Source organism: Zosterops lateralis (assembly GCF_965231275.1).
Source record: "Zosterops lateralis genome assembly, chromosome: 16".
Lineage (NCBI taxonomy): Eukaryota > Metazoa > Chordata > Aves > Passeriformes > Zosteropidae > Zosterops > Zosterops lateralis.
Genome location: NC_139776.1, coordinates 14,677,158 through 14,699,937, shown reverse-complemented (window position 1 = coordinate 14,699,937; position 22,780 = coordinate 14,677,158). Strand labels below are relative to the sequence as shown.

Genomic DNA, 22,780 nt, shown 5'->3' with positions numbered 1-22,780 from the left:
GTCGAGTTGGGCAGCAGTGGAAGGAGGTGTCTCTGCGATATCTGGGCAGAGTCTCCAGCGGGTACCCCGAGGGTGACCCGGCCGGCCGACACTCAGTGGCACTTTCAAACTTGCTGCCCCAGCTGAGAGACCCTTCAGGGTGACACTGTCAGAGCTGCAGGACGCTGGTCATCACCCCTGTAGACGGGGGACCAGAACCTGCTGTCCCAACTCTGGCAGCAGCGGCTGCTCTGAGCCCTCCCCTGCCCCGGGCAGTGCCCGCTTCCCCGGGGACGGGGCAGGACATGCTGCCGGAGCTGCTGGAGTGCAGGAACCACCGGCGTGCCCAGGGCTGCTCCTCAGTAGGTCCCACAGCCGTGCCCAGGGGTCCCTTGTCCTGTGCCAAGCCAACCAGCAGTGACTGACCACCGTGACCACCCCAGCAGCCCCTGTCCCCCAGAGTGCTGGGAGCAAGGCAGGCTCCAGCCCCTCTCCATGTCTGGGCGCCCACGGGACAGTGGTGGGAACAGAACGGCACAGCCCAAACCCCAAAGCATCCTCATCCCCGCGCTGCAGGAGGGCAATGCTGGCTCCTGCCTCGTCCCCCTCTAGCTGCTCGCTGTGCCCGGGTGAGCAGCAGTGCCCAAAACAACCAGGCAGTTTGTCACCTGTGCTCGAGAGGGGCATTTAGCCCTTGGGAGAATCATGGATAAACTGCTGACACTTAGTGGCAGAGCCTGGCTCCAGCTCATTCTCACGTGAAACCAGCACACATTGATGTGAAGCACTGCAAACCTGGGCAGAAACAAGCTGGCCACATTCCAAATCATAATTCATCACATTTAGTAAAAGCTTTTTTTAAAAAAATGTATTTACTTTGTTTGTGTTTCTTTTGTTCCTTTTAAAATCGTTATGGTTTTTCTCAGTCCTTTTGTATTTTGTGTTCTGGACTCCTCACTGACACTTCCATGACAAAGTTTGAGGACAAATTCTGCTTCAGAGCTGTCAGATGCCTGCAAGGGCCAGGCTAAAATCAGCACAGGTACTCTGCACATACACATCTCTGCAATATAGCCCTTTATTTCACATCCATCTCACCTGTCCTGAGGGAAACAACAGGTATTTCTTGGTACCTCATGTTAAATTTATCAGCTCTTAAATGCATTAGATGTTAAATTCACCAGATCACAACAGATGGGCTCAGAATATTAGAGACATTAGGTCAATTAGCAGATTAAAGGTGTCTATGTTGGATATGTCTGTGCTATACTGACACTGCTTTTAAACAGAAAAAAAAAAAAAAAGGGAAATAATTTAGAATATCTTTACTTCTCTTAGCTGAAACCTAGTGGCATAGGTCTCATCTTCCAACTATTTTCAGTTTTCTCTTTTTTTTTGCAATGCAGGCCACGATCCAGCAGAACACATTGGAACATGCTTTATTTTAAGATTCTGGATAATTGCTGTGAAGTTGTACTTTGGGACATAGGAGTGCCCTTTTGAATCAAGACCAAAAGTCTTTTACTCCCAAAAATATACACAGTATCCAGCATCAGAAGTTTGTGAATTCAGCTAACAAGGAATTTCATCTTTCAAAGTGTTTTGTGACATTTCATGCAAAGTCCTGCACTGACAATGACTCGACCACATATTTTGCAGCTGCTCATAGAGAACCTCCATGCCCAAGAGACAGATCTGGCTGGGACAGACCAGAAACCCCCAGATCATCTCCAGAGAGGTTCAACACGTGAAACTGCCTCCTTCCCTTCCTGTGGAGCCTGGAGAGGTCTTCTCCAAGACACATTTATGAACTCTCCATCCTTGGGCTTCATCCATCAGCAACTCCAGTGCTGATGATGGAGAAATAAATTAAGAGATTTGGTGTCCCTGTGGTGTGGTGAAGAAAGTCTCTACTTGGTGGCACAGAAAACGTTGCAGATACAATATTGTGCTTCTCCCATCCCAGCTGAGGGTACAGATGTACTTGGAACAGGAAATGCTGCTGATGGCCCTGTCAGTGGGAGCTGCTGTGCTCCTCTCACAGGTGGCTGCACTTCAGCAGAGCATGAAAACATCTCTGTTTTCACTCAGCCCAACATGCTTCACTGCGGTCTTCTGAGATCCACAGCTCCTGGGTGGCAGGAACAATTAGTCCAATTATCTGCCCTGTGGCCCTGACTACCCCAGAATCAGCCCATGGCATTGGGTGCCAGAGGGTGGCACAAACAGGATGTCACAGGGTGCCTCACAGGGTGAGTGGTGTGATCATCAAATCAAAGAGCAAAACAACCATAAGCAGACATGCATATATAATATGTACAGTGGCCATGGGGGTGCATTTGCACCATGAAGGAAAACATCACATTTTAGACCACAGAAGATAATCAAACTCTGGATTTTTTTAGTGCCAAGTGTCTCTAACTTGCCCGCAAAAGGAGCAGGAAATGTCCAAATGAGGGCTGAATGAGCTGGTGCTGATGTCAGCTGGGGTATTCTTCCCTTCTCGATTTCAGACATGAAATGCAAGAGCATTCTTTTATTTTCACTACATGCTGTGGACAGAAAATTATCTCAGTAGTGTTTGGTTTGTACTTTTTCTCTCACTCTCCTCAGCTTTTCCAGTTAATTCACTAGGACTAAAACACAGAGCTAAGGTACAGCCATTAATTCAGTCAGCAGAATTTCTCAAGCCTCTCTGTAGGAATGACCCAGGCTTTTGGAACTGACTGAGATGAGGCAGTGGAAAGAAAGCTTTGAACCCACCCAATTGCTCTCCATGTAGTCTTCAGTCCATGATCTGTGGTTTTTAACAACTCTGTGGAGAACTGCTGAGATATCTCCAAAAAGCATCTAAGAAAGTTAAACCTGTTACCATTAATCTGAAATTCAACAGTGAGGAGGTTGAACCTCTGTAAGAAAACTGCTGGGGGGTGCACAAGTTGTTAGAGGAAGTTGTTAGCACTGTTGAAAACCATTGGTCTGGTTACAAAATCAGACTGCCAGTGAGTCTGCGCAGCAACTGGATTCAAAATATTTACTGCCAAAATTCAGGGTATGTAGTGATGTGAGCATAGGAACTTCCCTGGGATGCTGCATGCTAGTAAAACTCAGCTGGCCCAGATGGAGTATTAGAGCACTCCCCAGTATTCCAACTGCAGGCACCTACAAATACTACATTAGGCTGTGTTAATTACTGGCTTATACTGGAGACAAAGAAGGAACTTGGGAAAGAAAGACAGGGAGATGAGGACAATCATCATCATTAATAACATCAGCAGCAGCAACTGTATTTCCCCTTGCTAAAAGTAAAATGCTGGCTAGAACTGGGCTTTAAAAAGACTGAACTATTAGCAAGACTGCCAAAAGAAAAGTGGCTTCTGCCTGTAACAAGGATGGGGCTGCTTGCAATCCAAAACACTGAAAAATAAAAAGAGAGCTGAATGTTGGTGCTGCTAACTCCTCTGGTGCTGTCGGGGTAGGGAGTGCAGAACATCTTCCCAGCAGTGTGCAGGGCTGGAGAAGGGGCCACTTCAGAACATGCACATCACTGGGGTTGTGTGTCAGCCTTGGTCACAGAACATGGCCCCTGGGAGCTGCTACAAGATCGTGGCTCCAGCAGCATCTGCACTCCTGGGGTCCTTCAGGCCAATGATGAAACTGTTGGTTCTCCTGACCCCATGAACCAGGGACACCACTGGGACTTTATCCACCTGATGGCCCCTGGCTATGAGAAATTCTATATCCTCTTCAGGAAATTCACCTGCAGGGATTTGAAAAGAGGAGTTGGTAACTGAAACAAATGTTGCCTTTGATGCAAAGGTCTGCCTAACACTGCTGGGGTCTGCAGTGGGGGGAACCTGCCTGCAGCCCCTTCAGAAGGTTCCAGCTGGGCAAGCCAAGGCCCAGGGGCCACTGCTTTGTGCTGTGGGGTATGGGAGGATCTACAACATCATTAAAAGATATGGAAGATTGTCCTCTTGGGAAGAAGAGGAAGATATATGGCTGACACCAGTTGTAGTTATTCTTAGAGAACATGAGGCAGTGCCCACTCTTAGTTACAAATAAGAGTATTAACAATTATTAGTCAAAATAAGATGCAACAGAGCTCAAAACAAACAACAGTAAAACAAGTTGCCTAATGATAAACTTTGTCCTAAGCCTCCCAACTTTCCCTGCACATATTTCCTAATCTTCCAGACATGTACCTCAGGTTGCTGCTCTTCTGCTTTTATTTAGTTCATTTGATGGTTTGTAATTTCTGTATGAGTAGAAGAGCCCAAGGCCCTGGAACTGGGGGTGCAGTTGGCCAAATGGAGCATGGACACAGAATCCCCACTGGTATTTAAGCTTTATACGTTGTCTCCTAACATATATCTTGTTGATGCCAAAGTCCAAACTCACAAACTACCACCTTGTGAATTTTTAGATTTAATTCCATTTTAGTTTCCAAGTCTGCAGGGCACACTGCAGGACAGATCCTTTTTATATTTTCCTCTGAAATGGGAAAGCCCAGAAAGTTTGGCTATTTGGTGTGAAATAAGAACCAAATTTCACTTATGGTTTGCTCTGGTAGAGTTTGAGGCAGTGTGAAAAACACCAAATAGACCAAGACTTACAGTAACAAGGACAAGAGCTGACGGTACAGACTGCAGAGTGCCAGCACTGATGCTGTGTTTTCAGCACTGTTAAGCTACAGGCCTTGTCATAAGCCTTGCCTCCTTCCCATTGGCTGGAATTAAGGGAAAAGTGAAGGAATATAATTTATGTCAGTGGGAATAAAGTGCAGGAAGCTTTGAGCACATGTCTGGGTGAAGCTGAGGCTGCAGTCTTGTTGATCTGGATATTGTCCATGACATCTGATCTCCAGACGTATTTAAGAACAGGACAGGCCACTACCAGGAGATGAGCTGGGACAGATGGAGGGTTGGGGAGAAACATCTGAAAGAGTTTGGAGAAGTGGTGCTGGAGGGATCAGGAAGCATTTCCAGGACAAGAGGGAAAGGTCATGGCTCAGCAAAGGCTCCAAGCTTTAAGAAGTTGAATTCTGATTTTTGTCTTCCCAAAACCCTCCACACCCCTGGGGACCCTAGAACATCATGACCTGTAGTTCTTCCATTGCAGTGTGCTAGGGAAATCCTGCTCTTTTCCTAAACTTGCTGGCTTTGTAGGTTGCACGCCACCCAGTGTCCATACTCACTGTCAACCTGCAAGGTGTTGGACTGAAGCTGGGGGTGAAGTCGACCAAGCGCCAAACTTTCACTCAGATTCTTGTTAAACGTTAAAACATTTACCAAAACCTGCAAGAAAATAAATTATCCTCAATAATAAAAAAAGTGATGAGGAGACGCCAGTTTCCTGAGCACCCCCAAATTGGTGGCTCCAACATCTGCACATGCAGCAGGGAAAGAAGATTTTGAACCATTTACTAAACTGCATGAACTGCTGCAGGGGTGTGCACACACTAAGAGGTCCTTGGAATATGGCCTGTATATTGTTGCATGTAAAGCAGGACATTTTCATGATAGCATGCGGTTTTTGTCACATAGTTCCTGCTAAAGTAGCAGAGTTGTGTGTCTGGAACATGATGTAAGCTCTAAAGAAGTGTTTGTTACAGCCAAAAGCTCAGCATGTGACTTCTCCAAACAAAGCACGAGGAAGCAGTTCTTGGCTTTGTTTTTGCTCTGAATAATGCTTTCCAAAAGGTAAGGAAACTGGGAGCCCTTCTTGAGGTTTTCTCTTCACCAATCCATTACTGCTGTACATGCAATCAAGCTATTGCCAAGTACTTTGTTACAAATCGTAAATTAAGAGGAACTGCCCAATTTATATTCAGTGTTAACCTGGAAGAATCCAGTTGGGAATGCCCCAAAAGGAGCTTTTCATGTGGAAAAGGGCTGCCAGTTTCCTGCAATTCTCTGAATAACAAGATGCTCCTTTTTTTCTTAATCACCCTTAAGATGAGTTTTGAACAGGTATTAGAATGACAAAAACCATTATAGATTTTGCTTCTCTTCTACAATTATGAGTGGTTCCACCAGGAAAGGCAGAAGAAAAGTAAACTGGTAACCCTTAGAGATTTGAAGTAACCAAAGTGTGGAACTGGCGACACTAAAGATTGAACCAGTAACCTGTGGCCACCAGTTTTGACCCAGTCTGGGACAATTAGGAAGGGAAAGGAGGGGACCCTACTCAGCCTTGAGCTGAGCAGCTGCTCTGGGAGGACATGGCACTGACCTGGACGATGCTGCTCAAGGCTCTGTCCCCGTTGTTGGCTCCCAGGCACAGGTAGGTGCCACACATCCCCTTGGAAGGCCTCACGATGGTGGGCAGCAGGAAGGACCGCGGCCGCTTCCGAGGCTGAGCGAGGTTTTGCTGCAGTTGAAGAAAAGTCACATCAAAAAATGTCAAGAAGCCAACTCTCCAACAGAAGGAACATGGAGCTCATCACCCTCTTCCAAAGAACCACTCCAGCAAAGTGCATAAGGCAGCACTGGAAGCCACCAGCACAGGTCTGTAATTGTTTCTTTCCAAGACCTGAAGACATTTTTCCTGATATCTGTTACTTTTTAACCTGCAGAGCAACAATTCATGAAGAGAGTGCTTAATACAAGTCCACACTGTTACTCAAAGTGCATCTGGGCTGCAGGGAAAACAGGTAACAGTGTTGTTTGATACTTCTGCATTGTAATAATAACTGATGGACATGGAGCCCTCTGTTTTCTCACTTTCAGTAGCTCATATAATAGCAAAAATAGCAGCTATATAGAAAAACAGCAGCTTTCTACAGGCTGTTATTAATAAGGCATTAAATAGGTCCCCTATTGTCAAGATGAGAATAAAATTGGGGAAAAATGGTAAATAAAGAATTTGTCATGTCATTCCTTACCTGCCTGGGAATTGAGTGGTTCATTGTTTTATTTTGGCAGGAGAAGTCCAGCATCTGACTGTTCAGGAGGATTCCAGAGGATGTTACTATTCCACTCCCAAAGGGACGATTCAAAGAGCTGAAAAGAAACACAAAGAAATATCATAAAAATCATCCCAGAGATTTGAGGCTTTCAGGGCTCCAACTTTCTGTGCCACCTTGTCTTGATAGATTCTTTGGTGGCTCTCTAGGGCTGGTGAGATTGAGGAGAGACAGTTTCCATGCACTTAGGAGAAGGAGCCACGTATGCCACAGCAGCTCTGTCCCTCCCTGTGTTTGAGGATTCCCTTTGCTGTGACGGATCTGTCTCCATCAGTCTACCGTTTGCCATCACCTCTCCCCCAGGGAGCAGATACAGGCCACTCCAGCCATGTTTCATTGTCAGAGGGATCTAAGATTGCACAGGGCAGAGCAGCACCCACACATCTCATCCCCATCTCTCCCATTCCTCTGCTGCAGGACTGATGGGGACAGAGCAGCCTGGCTGCTCCAGGTCTGGCCCCATCCTGTCCTGCTGAACCTACTCCCTCCTCCCTGCTCTCACCCTTGAGCTCACTGTGGGGGGAAGAGGCCAATCCTTTACCTCACCATGGCGACGATGAAGTCATCGGGGCCCATGATGAGGACCTGGCTGGCGGCGGTTCTGCTCTCCAGGGGGGAGTGTGGCACACAGAGCTCTGAGGGCAGGGACTGGGAGTCATTGATCAGCTGGCGCAGGGAATTGGCTTCTGATTCACTTCAACAAGGAGGGACAGAGAGAGGAAAGCAAGCCATGAGCCTGGGGAGCTGGACATGTCCTAGTGCCTCTATACAGCTACAGCTGGGTGTCCCCAAGGGGCTGCATGAGGACAGGGGGCTGTTTTGGTTCACCCCAAGGAAGGAAAGGGTGACAAGGTGGCTCAGTCTGCACAGAGAGGCACTCAATGTACCATGAACTTCCAAAGGCTCTGTCTACCCCTGTGAGCCCTCACCAGGAGTGAACCCACCCCAATGGCCAAGGTGACAACCCCAGCTGAAAGCCAATCTTCAGCAGGACAAGTCAGGCCCAGCCCAATCACCAAGTGTGGCTAAACCTGGCTCTGAGGTGGGAGGCTGGGCTAAAACCCCAGGCCTGGCCTGCACATCTGGGTGTTCTGCAAGGCCCTGAGCCCCACAGTGGGGCAGAGATAGGCAGAAGTGGCATGTGTGGCCATGCCCACAGGGATGGCTGTTAGTCTGACCCACTCAAATGGAATGTTTAGAGGTGTGGCAAAGTGGGAGAAACCCTCATGCTCAAGTTGGATCCAGTAAACCTCTGAGTGAGAACATCCTGTGAGCCACCCCCAGAGCCCTGTGGTATCAGCTGTGATCCTTGTGAAAGAATAAGCCCTGGGAGGACACTCAAGGTCTGACCTTTCCTTCATAAAACAGAGGGAGAAAAAGCTCAGGGCACAGCAAACCCAGGGACGATATCCTACCCACACATCCTGCAACTGTCACCAAGCCTTTCCTCCTCAGACATACCTCACCATGCCTTCTGCTGTGTGAGTGACAGACACGTCACCAGATGGGTCTCCCAGGTTGCTCGCCAGACTCAGGGCTATTTTTAGTGTCTAAAGAAAGAAAGAAAAGAAAGGAGAAGAGGAGAGGAGGAAGAGAAGGTGAGGAAAACAGAGGAGAGGAAAAGAGAGGGGAGGGGAAAGGAAAAACATTTATGTGGCCCTGGAAACACAACTTCTGATACTCCAAACTAGAAGAGGTATCTGGTGTCCTGGTGTGTTGGCTAAAGCTTATGAAGAAAAATTACCTGAAGTCTGGGTTCTGGGAATACCTCAGTGCAAAGGGCTGCCACATGTGAGTATGGGAACCAAAGAGCCTCAGTCCAGCATGGCAAACTGTTCTGGGGCAGCCAAGTGAATCCAGGAGCATTTGTACAACTACAGAATCACAAAATCGTTGGAGTTGGAAAGGACCTTAAAGCTTATTGCATTCCACTCCCCTGCCATGGGCAGGGACACCTTTCCATGTTTCTCCAATCTGGTCTTGAATGCTTCCAGGGATCTGGTAGCCAAAACTTCTCTGGGCAACCTCTACCAGCAGCTCACCATTCTCACAGGGAATAATTTCTTCCCTATATCCCATCTAACCCTGCTCTCTGGCAGTGGGAAGCCACAAGTGCAACATCTCTGGCAGGGGCTGATATCCAGCTCAGTAGTTCAGCTTCATTACCAGCTGGCAGACAGGGTCTCCAGGATGCCATTTACTTTCTCTTTCCATTCCTAAGTGGTCACCATAACAACAGAGACCAGGCTGAATCCCAATGGGACACTGGGTGGTGGGCTTGCGGCTGCCTCTGGATCCCAGCTCTGCTGGCCCAGCACCAATGCTGAGCAGAAATGAGCTGCTCTGCTCCCCAGCTGCTGCCCAGCTCCTGGCTGTAAACCATCCAAAGGGTTTGAACAGAAAGCATCACTCTTAGCACACATTAGGGAATGATGGTGCAAAAGGAGGAAAGGATCTGGTTTCTCAAACATGCAGAATCCTGCCTGAGCCGGTCCATTGAAAATGGGAAGATGCAATTTGAAAGGACATGGTTTATCCAGCCCTGGGCAGAGCCACAAGGAGAGAGAGAGCTGCTCTTCAGCCAAGCCAGCCTGTACCAAGCAGAAACACACCCAACATTCAGCTTGCAGATCCTCCCATGGTCATTCAGCATTCAGAACAGTCCAGTCCCCTGCAGGCAGCCAGTGACTGCTGGTCTGGAATGTGCCACACAGCCACAGCTTCTCCTTGGTTATCAACTGTATGGAGAGTAGAAGGTGACAAACCTCTGGAGAAGGCACTGTTTCCATGGAGCAGTGTCCTGACCACCACACCGTGCCAGTGGGGACAAGGGCTTACAGGCCAGGGAAGAGCTCCATGGAAACACGCAGAGATGTCCACCCCAGAGGTTAAGGACATCTTGGTCCTGGTTGTCCCAGGGCTGGATACCTGCTGGCCTAGCACTGAACCTCAGCCACGTGTTCTGGACAACACAGAAGTGACTGCCTTGGAGCTGGAGATTGCTGTGAAATCTCCACAGTGAAACTCTCAGGAGAGAAAATAGACTCACCCAGAGCCTCCTGAAGACAGCTCAAAAATGACTCAGGTGAGTCAACTTACTGTGCCTCTGCACAGTGTGTAATGCAGCACCTCCAGGTGCTGCATTTTTGCTGAGACACTTCCAAGCTCCATTGTCCTGACTGCTACAAGGATGTAATTAAATTCTTAATTAAAATTCCCAGCTCATAAAGCCCATCTGTGGATCTGTAAATTCCCAACTCATAAACCCCATCTGTGGATCTAAAAGCATCTAAGAGCACAACTCTGCTTACTGAGCAGGAGACAGAGCACTTGCTCAACCTCCTGGAAAACTGTAATGTTTTGGCAGGACAGTTCTAAATACTGGAGAAATCCTGGACCTCAAAGATCAGGAGATGGGCAAAAATGTAAACTTTTTTTAAAATGTGAAGTGAAATATTGGGTCAGTTTTCCTTGTCATCACCGTGTAGAGAGTTTTCTTGCAGCACACTTTGCAGTGCCCTCGGGTGCTCTGCAATGGCCAGGGCCACCGGAGCTAAGAGGTGAAGGAACTTGATGGGACCTCCCTCAGGTGCTGTGGCGTCATTCTGCAGAGATGATTGTATACAATAAATGGACAAAGCAACAGTTTGTTCTGAGAAAGCTCTTCCTAAGCAGGAAAGATCCTGCTCAGCCTCTGAGACAGCAGCACTGTTCAGTTTTACACTTCAGCAGTCTATTTGGTCATTCTCCTCTGGAAATAACCTACAAACATTTTTGTACAACCACAAAATAAATAAGTCATTCTCTAGCAGCACAAGCAATTCAGCCAAACGTTGAACCTCCTCTTACCTCTGTCATCCAGTGCAAGATATTCCCTCTGGATCCCTGCTGTGTGATGTTAAAACCCTCAAGGATGTTCAGTGCTGTGATCAGTGCAGGACCTGCATGTGGAGCTGGGGGGGTGAAAACAAGGTGCCCTGTGAAGGGAAGAAAAGAGGAATGAAGCTGCTTTTGTCAGATAACATCCAGGGAGAACACTCGCCCATGAGTCAGTGTCCTTGAGGACAGGGAAACCCTTCCAGATTTGAGAGGAAATAATAGAAAGCAACATGATTTGAGAAGAGTTTCCCAAAACATCCTTGTTGTATCTTTCTGTTTCTTCGTGAAGGATGAAGGAAGCCCAAACAGGGATGCTTTTTTACCTCTGAAATTCAGTTCTTATTGGTTGTCTGTTGGTTTCCTGACTGCATTATGGAAGAATGGAAATATAATAATAGAAAAACCACAATGGTTTAGGTTGGAAAGGATCTTAGAAGTCATCCAGTCCCAACCCATACAGGGACAGGGACACCTTCCACTATCCCAGTGTGCTCCAAGCCCCATTCAACCTGGTCTTGGACACTTCCAGAGATGGGGCAGCCACAGCTTCTCTGGGCACCTCACCACCCTCACAGGTGAGAAATTGCTTCCTAACATCTCATATAAATCTCTTCTCTTTTAGTCTGAAATCATTCCCCTTGTCCTGTCACTATCTACCCATGTTAAAAGTCACTTTCTTCATTTTTACAAACCCCTTTTACATACTGGAAGGCCACCTAAAAATGGGTTTGCAACATTACAGCTATAAGGAGGGTAAATACAGGGACTGCTAGAAAAGAATGACATTTTAGAAACTTATTGCATAAAGTTAGCTTTTTTTCCCTTTGGGAATTCTCTTCAGCTGCAGGTCCAGATTTTATTGAGACATTGCATCAAAATATGACCATGTTGCATCTTCAGACTTTCAAGAAAAAAACATTTCAAAGTGCTGAAAATCTCCTGAACCACCCATGACATACGAGTATCAGCAGGGAATAGCAGGAAACTCCCTGGAAGCCTTTCTGCAGACATTTCAGCACAGCTTTGACTTCAACTCTTGTTCAATGCTGTTGCCACCTGTTGCAAGGTGAAGAAAACTTTCCCCTGGAGCTGCATGGCAACGGGTGAGGGTGTACCTTGATAGATTGTGTGCACGGGCTCCTCCACAGTCACACTGTAATTGCTGAAATCTTCCTCCACCAAGACTCCTCCGTAGTTGTGGACCTGCACGAGAGCAAAGCCGTGCACACTGATCAGGCTGGGCCGAGGCTCTCTGCTCCTTGTGCTGGCCCAGGGGAACACACCCCTCACTGTCAAACACATTCTATTGAGATTCCTAAGCCAAGTGCCAGGTTCCTTAGGATACTCTCGAAATCTGTGTTTTCACAGCCCTGGTGACCTGGCTCACTGTTCAGCATCACAGGAAGGTTCTGCACTCACCTCCAAAAGCTGACCCACCCCAGGGGTGCTCCCAGGACATTCTGTCTGCCCAGGAAGATGGGGACTGGTCCTGCCTTGCAGCCTTCCCTGCCCTGGCTGGCAAACAGGAGTGTGTTTAGGGGGACTGAATACTGCCAGGATTATGGATCCAGGAAACAAGGAGCCTGGGTGTAGCAGGTGGCCATCACTAGAAATCTCAACTAAAAAAATCACTGTTCCCCCCTCTATTTGAAATTATTTCAGCTGATAGTGGGTCTGCTGTAGCCTTGGTCTTCCTGTAAGATTCCTGTGAGAGGTACAATGTACCAGGGTTGGTAATTTTCATGAACATGGGAAAGATGAGCTATTCCCTCCACTGCAGGTCTTCTGTGCTTGAGTCACGATGGAGATGAGGGAGGGCCATCAGATGGTGGTGGGCACTGCCCAGGCTCCCCAGGGATGGGCACGGCCCCAAGGCTGCCAGAACTCCAGGAGTTTGGACAATGCTCTCCAGGAGAGGGTGGGATTGTTGGGATGTCTGCATGCTCTGATCTCTAACCCAGCCAGCTTCCTTGGTAGGAAAACTCCTTCTCTGGCAAAACTGAATGAATCTCTGGAGCAGGACAGCTAATGCAGGGCATGCTGTGGGGCCAGAATATCAAACAATCACAAGGCTAAAGATGTCTTTCCTACTTGGGATCCCTGTTTCCTTCCCAGAGAAAAGGCTGGTTGAACCACAGGACTGTGCTGAGCCAGGACCTGGCTCCCTAGACCTAGCCAGTAGGGAATGGGGAACAAGGAGCAGAGAAAGGGAAAGAAGCCTCAGTCAGCCACACACTGCAGACACCTCAAATTCCCCAGAGAGCACTATTTTGCACCTGTGCCTGGAAGAAAAGTGAGTGTTTTGAAGCTATTCTTGATTTTGCCAAATGGATGCCCTCCTTCTGCTGGAACAATAACACTTTGTGAAGGCAGCACTTTGCTCTGCAACCAAAGCTGGAACTGTGCACTGGATCCCAGAGCTTGTCAGGGTCTTTGATATGGCAACCCTGGGCCTTGCTCCTCAACAGGGAATTTGTGCTTCCCTGTGGCAGTCCCCAGGTCAGGGGAACACAGTGACAAAGCAGGGTTTAGCTATGGAGATGCCCACAAGCTTGAGACTCTTCCTGCTCCTCATCCTTCACCTCTGCTATAGTTCAGGTGAACAGTAGATTTTCAAACACAGAGCCCACAGATGTCTGAGGCTTGAGTGGAATGAACACATTCCAGATTCTTGATGAGCTATTGAAAGAGCATAATTTGAACCACGGTAGCTCAAATAAAACAGTGCCCCAATTACCCTGATTGCAGCCCCACAGATATAAAAGTTGCTATGGTTTGTTGGGGGCTTTTTTCACCAGAATTACTTTGTCTGTTCTGATATTTTTTCCAGAGCATCTCTAATAGGAGTTAAACTAGGGCAACCCCAAGTGGGACCAAGCCTTTTAAATCCTCTGCTCACAAGACTCACGGTTGTTATTTTAAACCATCTTCCTGGACTCTGTATCCTACAGTCCCATTAACCACAACTTGTTTCTCAACACCCTGTTGTTCTGGGGGAAAAGGCTTTTTCATCAAATGAACAGAGCCCAGAGCTTAAAGTGATTTTTGTTTTCCTTCCAGACTGTCCTGGTTATAGAAGAAATGGAGGTTTCATTTCTGTCGAATGGGAATAGCCTGTGTATCACTTACACCACTGCAGGGACAGGAAAGGAAAAGGAGGCATCTGTCCCCACCATTGTGCTGGCACTTGGCTTATCTCCAGTTTGTCACCTTGCGCAGGTGGCAGCCCCAGGCCAGCAGGTGGCAGCCCCAGCCAGGGACAGTCCTGGCTCACCTCGGAGATCATCTCCTGGGTCAAGTTCCCGCTGTAGAAGGCTGACACCCCTTCTGCCCCCAGCAGCTGCAGCACGGCCGCCAGGTCTGGGCGCCGCACAAACATCCCGGGCAGCAGGGGCTGCCCATCCGGCAGGAAGATCTCATGGAATCGGTCAGAGTAGTTCAGGTCCTTCAGTTCACTCAGGGCTTTGGCTGCAGGTGAGAAGGGGAAGGTCCAGAAAAAGCAGGGGTCAGGAAGGTGCAAAGGACCTGGAGTCACTGTGCACCTGATGGGGATGTTGGAGGCCTGCTGCTGCCTCTGGCCTGATTGCAAAACTAGAGGGGAACTAGATCATGGGTCCTTTGGAACTGGGAAAGAAACCCAAAAAAACCCCAACATCCTTCCCTGACTGGCCCTGGGCACTGCCCAGTGTGGCTACTCTGCCCTGGCTTTGCCCAGCCATGGCAAAAGGCTCCCGTTTAGCTGGCACCATGTTGTCCCCTAGCAGACTGTGGCTCATGCATTGCTCAGCTCCCAACGCCATCCATCTCCAGGTCCACAAAGCCCTGATTTCCCACAACAAACACCCTGCATCCCCAGCTGTTTTGCACAGTGAACTGCCCCATGCTGGGCAGCTGCCCACCAGGTACTCACCCAGATCATGAGTGACATTAAAGCCATTCTGGGCGACATCGGCCGTGAGGCTCAGCAGCTCGGACCACGGGAGCCTGCCAAAGGAGAGAGGACAAAGAGAAATGGGCCTTGGAAGGGTGCAGTGGGGCAGGGTGGTAGGGAGCAAGCACAGGGCTCAGGTCTGCAGTCAGGGGCTCCTGGAATACCAGGTTGTGGGGACAGCAGTGGCCAAAAGGAGCACTGAGCTTTCAGTGCTTATGTTATTCCTTAACAAGATTCATCTCAATGCTCCAGGATGTGCACCAGAGAGGAGTGGCAGTGCATGGATGGGGGAAGGGGCATCTCAACAGCAAAATCTCAAGCCAGGCTCTGGTCCTGAGCAAGTAATTCAGATTCTTCCATATCCCAACGGGGCACCAAGGACAGGCACACCTATTATGATCCAGCTAAATAGAGAATGAAAATGCACAGACATGCAAGGCAATGTGCTGCACCTCTGACAGAACATTTATTAGTCAAAATTTCACTTTGCATAAAACATGACAAAGCTGAATTTTTTCTTTTGTACATGAAATAGCAACCCCCCCCCCCCCCCCCCCCCACCTCTTTCAACACAATCCTCCATTAGCTAATGGTTTTGCCTGGTGGCTGAGAACATGGTCTGATGGCAAGGGCTTGTGTGCTTCCAGCTTCCCACAGGGACCCCAGGACACAGCCTGTGCCAACCTCATGTCTTACCTGCCATGTAACTGGTGTGCCTGATGCATTCCTTGGATCATGCCTGGCACCCCAACGAGAAGACCTGGCTGTAAAATAGGAAGGACAAAAAGGAAGAGAGTAGTCTCCTTTCCATGAGGACATGGGACATGGTCCCCATCTGCAAGTCAAGGAGGTGCAAGTCATGTTTACTTCCAAACTATCTGCAGAGTTAGGAGAGGGGAAGAGGTCTGTAGCAACACACTTTACTACGGAATAAAAGGTTTTGGAAGGAGAGAGACAAATTCAATCTTGTTCTCAATGCAGTTTGGTCAGGAGACATAACTCAGCAGAACAAGCTGGGATATTCTCCTTCCTGAGGCTCTTGTTCTCCCAGCACCCTGTTGCCACAGAGACGTGCCTCTTTACTCCCTAAAGCTCTGCAGGCATTTTGGGGCTGATAAAGTGTTTTTTCCTAGATTCCCCATGTTTGTAGGGCCCAGGAATCTCCCATGATGAGAGAGATCTCTTGTTGTTTTGCTGGGTATCTACCCCTCAGCCTGAAAGTTGGAGGGAGGAGAGCTGGAGACAACAGCCCTGGAGGCAATGGCTGTGGGATACTGGTTCTCACCTTGGTGTCCTGCTGCAGGTCCCCTTCCAGTGGGATGCCCAGGGGAGCCACCTCACGGAAGTCGATCACCCAGCTCCTGTTCTTGCGGATGTCGTGGACCAGCATAACCCCGCCCCTGCAGCGAGACAGGGTCAGGGCGGGACACCGGCTGCTCCTGCAACAGCCTCTGCCCTATAGCTGGGGGGCACTGGGGCCAGGGCCAGTCCAGTGTGGAAAGGGGTGCTGTGGCAGGTCACCAGTCGTAGTAGGGCCCTGGAGTGGCTGGAGGGGCAGGAAATGCTGCTGTCCTGCCCTAGGGCACGCACTAGGGCAGCCAAGGCAGGGCTGGTGTGGGACACAGGCAGCCCTGGGAGGAGCCTGGTGAGGCTGGAGCAGTCCCTGCCTGCCTGGCCAGGGAGCCACTGGCCCTGTTCCACTGCCAGGCTGGGACCATCTGGGGTTTTCTTTCTAATCTGAGCAGTTTTGCAACAAAAGAGGGTGTTTGCTTACAGCAGAATGGGTGGTGCAGCTGGAGCAGTGAACAGGTGGCTTTGGTTTATGCAACACTCCTGAGCCGTCCTGCAGAGAAGCCGGGGCACCAGGCTCACTTAGATGCCACCCTGGGTATGAAGGCTAGGAGAAGGCCACCCCCCCGCCCCCCCCCCCTCCCCGGCAGCTGCCTGGAGCTGGGTTTGGACCTCAGCCCCAGGAGCAGAGCTTGTGGAAGGCAGGACTTGGGCTCTGAAAGCACTGGAACTGAGCCCAGGGTGTTTGTAGCTCCTGCCACACTCACAGCAAGGCTCACCAGCCCTGGGGCTTGGATGATCCCTGCAGCCACTACAGCAGAAACAAATTTCCCTGCCTGGGGGGGGGTCTTTTTCCTGTGCTGACAGCATGGTGCACAGGAAGGGTCACTGTGGCAGATGTGGACACATCCACTGCCTGATGTCAGAGCCCTCGCACCACACCCTGAGCTTTCCACAGAGGCATTTCTCAGCTGCGAGGGACTTTTTACAAGGGCAGATAGTGACAGAACTAGGAGGAATGGCTTTACAGTGACAGAGGGCAGGTTTATACCAGGTATTTGGAAGAAATACCATGGAAGATCCTCTGTTTGAGGAGGAGGTGGTGGGGGCACCAGGCACTGGTGCACGTTGCACCATCCCTGGAAGTGTCCAAGGTGAGGTTGGATGGGGCTTGGAGCAACCTGGGATAGTGGAAGGTGTCCCTGCCATGGAAGGAGGTGGAACTGGATGGCTTTAGGGTCACTCCAATCCAAACTGGTCTGGGATTCTGTGAAACCACTCACTTGAGGACACCTGAAGACAAGAGCAGGGGGCAGTGCCCCACACTTACCCTCCCAGCCCCGAGGTGTGTGGGTTGACGATGCCGGCGCACAGGGCCGAGGCGATGGCTGCGTCCACCGAGGAGCCGCGCCTGGCCAGCACGTGAGTGCCCAGCGCGGTGCAGTGTGCAGCGTCTGTCACCACGGCTCCGTGGTGGAACAGCTGCTGGACAGGAGAGGGTTGTGCTGGCCACTGGTGCTGGTACTGCCCACATCTGCACCCACCAATAGGGCACCTAAAGCCTGGGGCCAGCGCTGAGGCCATGGCTGATCCAACAAATGCCAGTGGGAACCGTATATCCCTAGGCACATCCCTGATCCAGGGCAGCTGCAGGTAGCCACAGCCACCAGTTCAGACAGCTTTCCACACTCTGTGTCCCAAGCTGGAGGCCACATCTCCCTCTGCCCCTCAGAAGCCCAGAGTTGCCCCAGTGCTGCATCCCGGCGGTCAGTGGGAATGGGGATACAACTGCAAAGAATGCAGCACACCCCCTGGACCACAGCTTGTTCTCATCCTTGTGCCAGTGCTATGCTAATGCAGTCATATGATATTTTAAAGAGTTGACTTCATCCCTATGGCACAAACTGCAGCATCTCAACAAGAGCCAAGCTGGCCTGGGGACGTACAAATACAGAAGGGCCATGGCAGCATGTGGAGATGGTCACGGTGACTCCTGTTGGACTGTGACCCTGGCAGAGGTTCTGCAGGAGGATCCAACCCCACGGCCATGCTGCCTTGGCTCTGCAATCTAGCACTGGGCTGTGGGACAGATTAGCAGGAGGTTCACCTCTGTTTTCAGCTATTGTCCTGCTTGGTCCTGGATGAATCTTCCAGAGGTGAATCTAGGCATGTATGCCCATAATCCATAAAACTCTGTCCAAGTGGACAAGATGCCTACTGTTTAACTGAGGATTATTTTCTGAAAGCACTCCCATCTGGCTCAAACCACAGCTGGAGTCACAGCAGTGGGGTTGTCTGTTCCCCCCCAGCAGCACCCCCAAACCTGCCTGACCCGGCCCCCACACCCTAGCTGTGCGGAAAGCTCTGAGAGTCTGGCTTGGCTCTCCAAGTACAACCTCCAGGTGCAGGAAAAGGCTTTCAAGCCAGTTTGGGGTGGAAACAGGGGCAGACCTAGCACCCAAGGCCTCACTGACACTAGCCATGGCTTCCCAGTACTCCCCTTGCTAAACTGCTGACCAGGAGGGAAGTCAAGGAGCTCTCCCATCTATGGAGACAAAGCCCAACCATAAAGCCACTGTTTTGTCTTACCTGAGGGTCCCCAAAATAGATCTGCATGATGAGGGCCACAGTGACACCTGTGGCGAAGGTCAGGCAGGCAGTGATGATGACGGTCAGCCCATCCTGCCGGCAGCTGCAGTCTCCTGAGAAGGGGTCCTTGCTGGTCTCCTGCAGAGGGGACACGTCCTGGCTTCCCATCTCTGAGGAGGACGAGGGCAGGCGCTGGAGACGCGCAGACTTCAGGAAGGAGTCTGGGTCTTTGTGGGCAGCAGGGAAAATACAAGTGTGAGTTATTGAGCAACTTGGGGCTCTTATTGCAATGTTTACCCAGCACTAACATTACACTGAGCCCCTTCCAGCATGGCTATCACCTTCCCTATTGATCTCAACTCTCAGGAGCCTTTCTGGCTCAGATACTGCTTTGAGTCATTTTACTGATCCTTTTCTTTAGCTCTAGTTATTCCAAACTGACTTCCCTGGAGATTAAGAGAGACAAAAACCTCTTGAATTTTACTGTATTTCAGTCCATTCATCAGTCCTCAGTGACAGGCCCACTCTTATGCTCCATTTGGAGGGGTTCCTAACACAGCAAACAGGTCTCTGAAATACAGTGAGACTGAAGAAGAAGAAATTAAGGTATAAAAAAAAGATGCAGCAGCTTTACTTGGAGCTGTGACTGAGCTAAAGCACCAGAGCAAAACAGAGGTAAAGGAAAACATTTGGCCTGGGCACAGAAAATATCTCTAGGGAAATGAGGGCAAAGAGGAGCAAACCTGCAAACTGGAGGCCTCAGAACATCCACTTGCTCCGCTGCAGGAAGGATTCTGCTTTAATTCCTTGCTTCCTCTGGCAGATTTCCCACTGTGAAATGAAGCCACACACAGGACACCTGGCTCCAAGATGGCAAAGCAGTGGGGCAAGGGTTTCCTGGGCCTCAGCAGGATGAAAAAGTCTCTTTTTTGCTCTGAAAGATGCCTTGAATCTCTGTGTCAGTGGCTGTCCTTGTGCTGGGAGGACACTGGCTAAGGATACCCTGCCCGTCCTGGTTGCTGCCAGGCACATGGAGCTGCTGGAGCAGCTGTGAGGTCATGCCCATCCCTCACAGGCTCTGAAGGGGACCAGGGAGCTCAGGGCATCATCCAGGGCTCCTGGAAGAATTTTTTCAGGGGCTGCAGTGCTTTATGCATCCATAATGGAAAAAGAGGGCATCAAGTGGAAAAGACAAGATGAGAAGCTTGTCTCTCCATACAGATGTTTCCTGGGTTTGGAAAAGGAGAGGGGATTGAACAGGAAAGCCCACATCTCCCATCAACTGCCTGTCTGTCTGCTCTGGCAGGTGATACCGCCCTGGGCACTGCCAGCCCAGTCCTTGTCATGGCATTAACATGACCTGGCTGCAGCTCTTCTGAGGCCATGGAGGGAAGGAGTTTTAATTTCAGTGATGCTGCAACCAGGAGTAAACTCCCACAACAAGGGAATCCCCTCAGGGTGAATTACATCTCATTTGTGCTGTGGTGGTTTAGGAGTGTGACTGGGAAAGGCTCAGCTTTTCCAGCCTGAGCCTCTGAGCACACACTGAGCCCCTCATGGGCTTCTGGTCTAAGTGAGCTGGACTGAGTGGGAGGACTGGCTGCTGGCCTCAGTGGGGGCCACAACTGGCCTGGCAGGGGCTGCCATTGGGGTGGGGTGTCACATACAGCCCCTTGCACACCTGAGTGAGGTCCCAGCCCCACCTGCAGGGAAACAGCAAGGAGTGAGCTGGACTCCTCTGCCCAATCCCTCTAGGACACCATCTCTCTGCTCTGGTAACAGGCCAGCACAGCATGAGGGGACATGAATACCTAGGAAGCAGCTGTGGAAGAGGGCAGACTACAGCCCTCCCACCACCAAGTACCTCCATTCTGTACCACAGACATCCTATTTTCAGTCTCTGGGACCACTGGTGTTGCATAGGGACAGCAGAGCTGTGGTGTGGGGGTGGGAGCAACTGGAAGGGGTCACTTGGGAGAGGAGGAGCAATAAGCAGCCTGCACAGCTACCCATCCCACCACCAATGTGCATGCTTTGAAAGAGAAGGCACCAAATCCCACTTGGCTTCCATGGGGCCATGAAAGAGATGTGGCTTTATGGGGGTGCCAATGCTTTGGAGAACCAGGGCCACCTCACGTCAGGAGTTGCTGCAGAGGAGACAGCAGAGACTGGAGGTGCTGGTGGGCTCTGCAGGTGCTCCGGCAACAAGTGTCAGGAGAGCAGCAGCTCTCTTCTCCAGCTGCCCCACCTGCAGGCATTGGCACTGCCAAAATTGCAGCAGATTCTGGGTGTGTGACAAAGCCTTGTGCTTCCAGGAGAGCTGTTCCCACACCCCTGCAGGCAGTGGCTTTGCCTCGATGGTCAGAAGAGCACAGGGTGGGAACGGGCATTGGGAGCTTCACCCATGGGCATGGTGGGACAGAGCAGAGGGCAAGGGGTGCCTGGGGCTGTGGAAACACGGGCCCGGGGTCTGACAGGCACCTGGACTGGGAACCAGCCCCAGGGGAGAAGGGCAACACTACTTGAAGAAACATGACATGAGGGAGAAACAGCATTTCTCTCAACTATGGAGGAGTTAGCAATCAGTTAAAAATAGGCAGAGGATTTTCTTACAGATCAAATGATCACCTGACTTTATTCCAGCTGAGCACCAGAGGGATGGAGCATCCCAGACCGAAAGATATGCAAGGAGCACCCCAGGGTATGGGGGTGCTCAAGGAGCATACCAGGTGGAGAGATGCTCAAGGAGCATGCAAGGAGGCCATGCACAAGTGGTCCAGGCTGGAAGGCCAAGCTGGCTGTGGGAGAATGCACAATCCAGGCTGTCCTGGGAGGCTTTGTGCCAAACCCCTGGATCTCTGGCTGCCTTCCGTCCCTCAGGGTGAACGTAGGGCCAGGGCACAGGGACGGCGGGAGCCCGGGGAGCCCCACTCCGAGCGCGGGGCCGAGGGCCGGGGGGTGCCGAGGGCCGCGGGCGGGCTCTGCCGCCGCCCCTCACCCGTGTCCTGCTCGCCCAGGAACGCGTCCTCTTCCTTGCGGGCGCGGAGGCCGCTCTCGGCCGCGCCGCTTGGCTCCTCCTCGGGCAGCCGCGGGAAGCTGGTGATGCTCATGTAGTCCACGGGAGAGCCGGCGGCCAGGGCCCGCTGCCGGCCCGGCACCGCCTCCGCCGCCGCCGGCACCGCCATCGCCGGGTCACCCCGAGCCGGGTCACGCCGAGCCGGGACACCCGAGCCGAGCCGGGACACCCGAGCCGAGCCGGGACCCGCAGCCCCGCCGGCCCCGCCGCTCCCGGGCAAACAGACCTGCCCGGCGCCGCCGGAAGGGGCCGGGCCGGGCAGGGGCGGCTCCTCCCCGGGCCGGGGACGCTCCGGGCCGCTCCGCCAGCGGAGCCGGCACGGCAGCCCGGCTTCCTCCTGGATGCTGCCGGGGCCAGCCAGCACCGGGACCCGGCATCGGGCGCGGCGCGGGGCAGAGCGGAGGGGCCGGGCCCGGCTCCAGCCGAGGCTGCTCCATGGCCCGAGCTCCCCTTTGCCCCTGACCCACACAGCGGGGATCAGCCCCGGACCCCCGGCACCAGGCGGGTTTGTGTTCCGGGCCAAGCCTCCAGGGAGCTGGATCCGAGATTCCTCAGTCTCGCATCCAGAAGGCTGGAAGAGTTTTCCAGGGGATGTGCATGGACATTATGTTGCTGCCCCAGCCAGCCCGTAGCAGGGGGCTCACATCACCCCTTGTCACGGGCCAAGGGGGCACCAGCACCCAGCGGGACCGTCAGCAAGAGATGCTGTGACATTGCCCCAGAGAAGCCGGGTGTCTGCTCTCGCAGAGCCAGCCTTGCGTGTGGCCCTCTGGGATGAGAGCTGGAGACCGTGGTTCCCTCTGCAGCACAGTGGGTTTGGGTTGGCATTTGCAGGTGCAGCTGGCCAGGCTCACCTGGCACTGGTGGCTCCCTGCTCCTGGCTCCAGCAGCATCAGCATAGGTGTCAGGAGGGGCTGGGGCTGCTGGGCAGCACAGCGAGCCAGCACAAAGCTGGGGGAGCGCAAACGGGCACAGGACTGACCATCCCTGGGGCAGGCCTGAGCTGTGGTTACCAACAGCTCCTGTTTGGCAAAGAGTTGTGGTGGACTTACATGCATTGAGGGGCCTG

The 22,780-nt window shown here is 51.4% G+C and overlaps 1 protein-coding gene across 1 annotated transcript; it reads right to left on the bottom strand.

Annotated features, from left to right (window-relative positions):
- Nucleotides 1-871: 871 nt before the first annotated feature.
- On the bottom strand, nt 872-21,820 carry GGT7 (gamma-glutamyltransferase 7; the record flags this gene model as incomplete). The annotated part of the gene is made up of 15 exons (XM_083873354.1): nt 872-3,739; nt 5,177-5,276; nt 6,214-6,351; nt 6,866-6,983; nt 7,488-7,640; nt 8,408-8,496; nt 10,796-10,923; nt 11,941-12,028; nt 14,100-14,293; nt 14,736-14,809; nt 15,453-15,520; nt 16,042-16,156; nt 17,377-17,528; nt 18,636-18,862; nt 21,634-21,820. 15 exons carry the CDS (start codon nt 21,818-21,820, stop codon nt 3,576-3,578), a joined length of 1,995 nt encoding a protein of 664 aa, XP_083729480.1. The 3' UTR covers nt 872-3,575.
- Between the last annotated feature and the right edge of the window lie 960 nt (nt 21,821-22,780).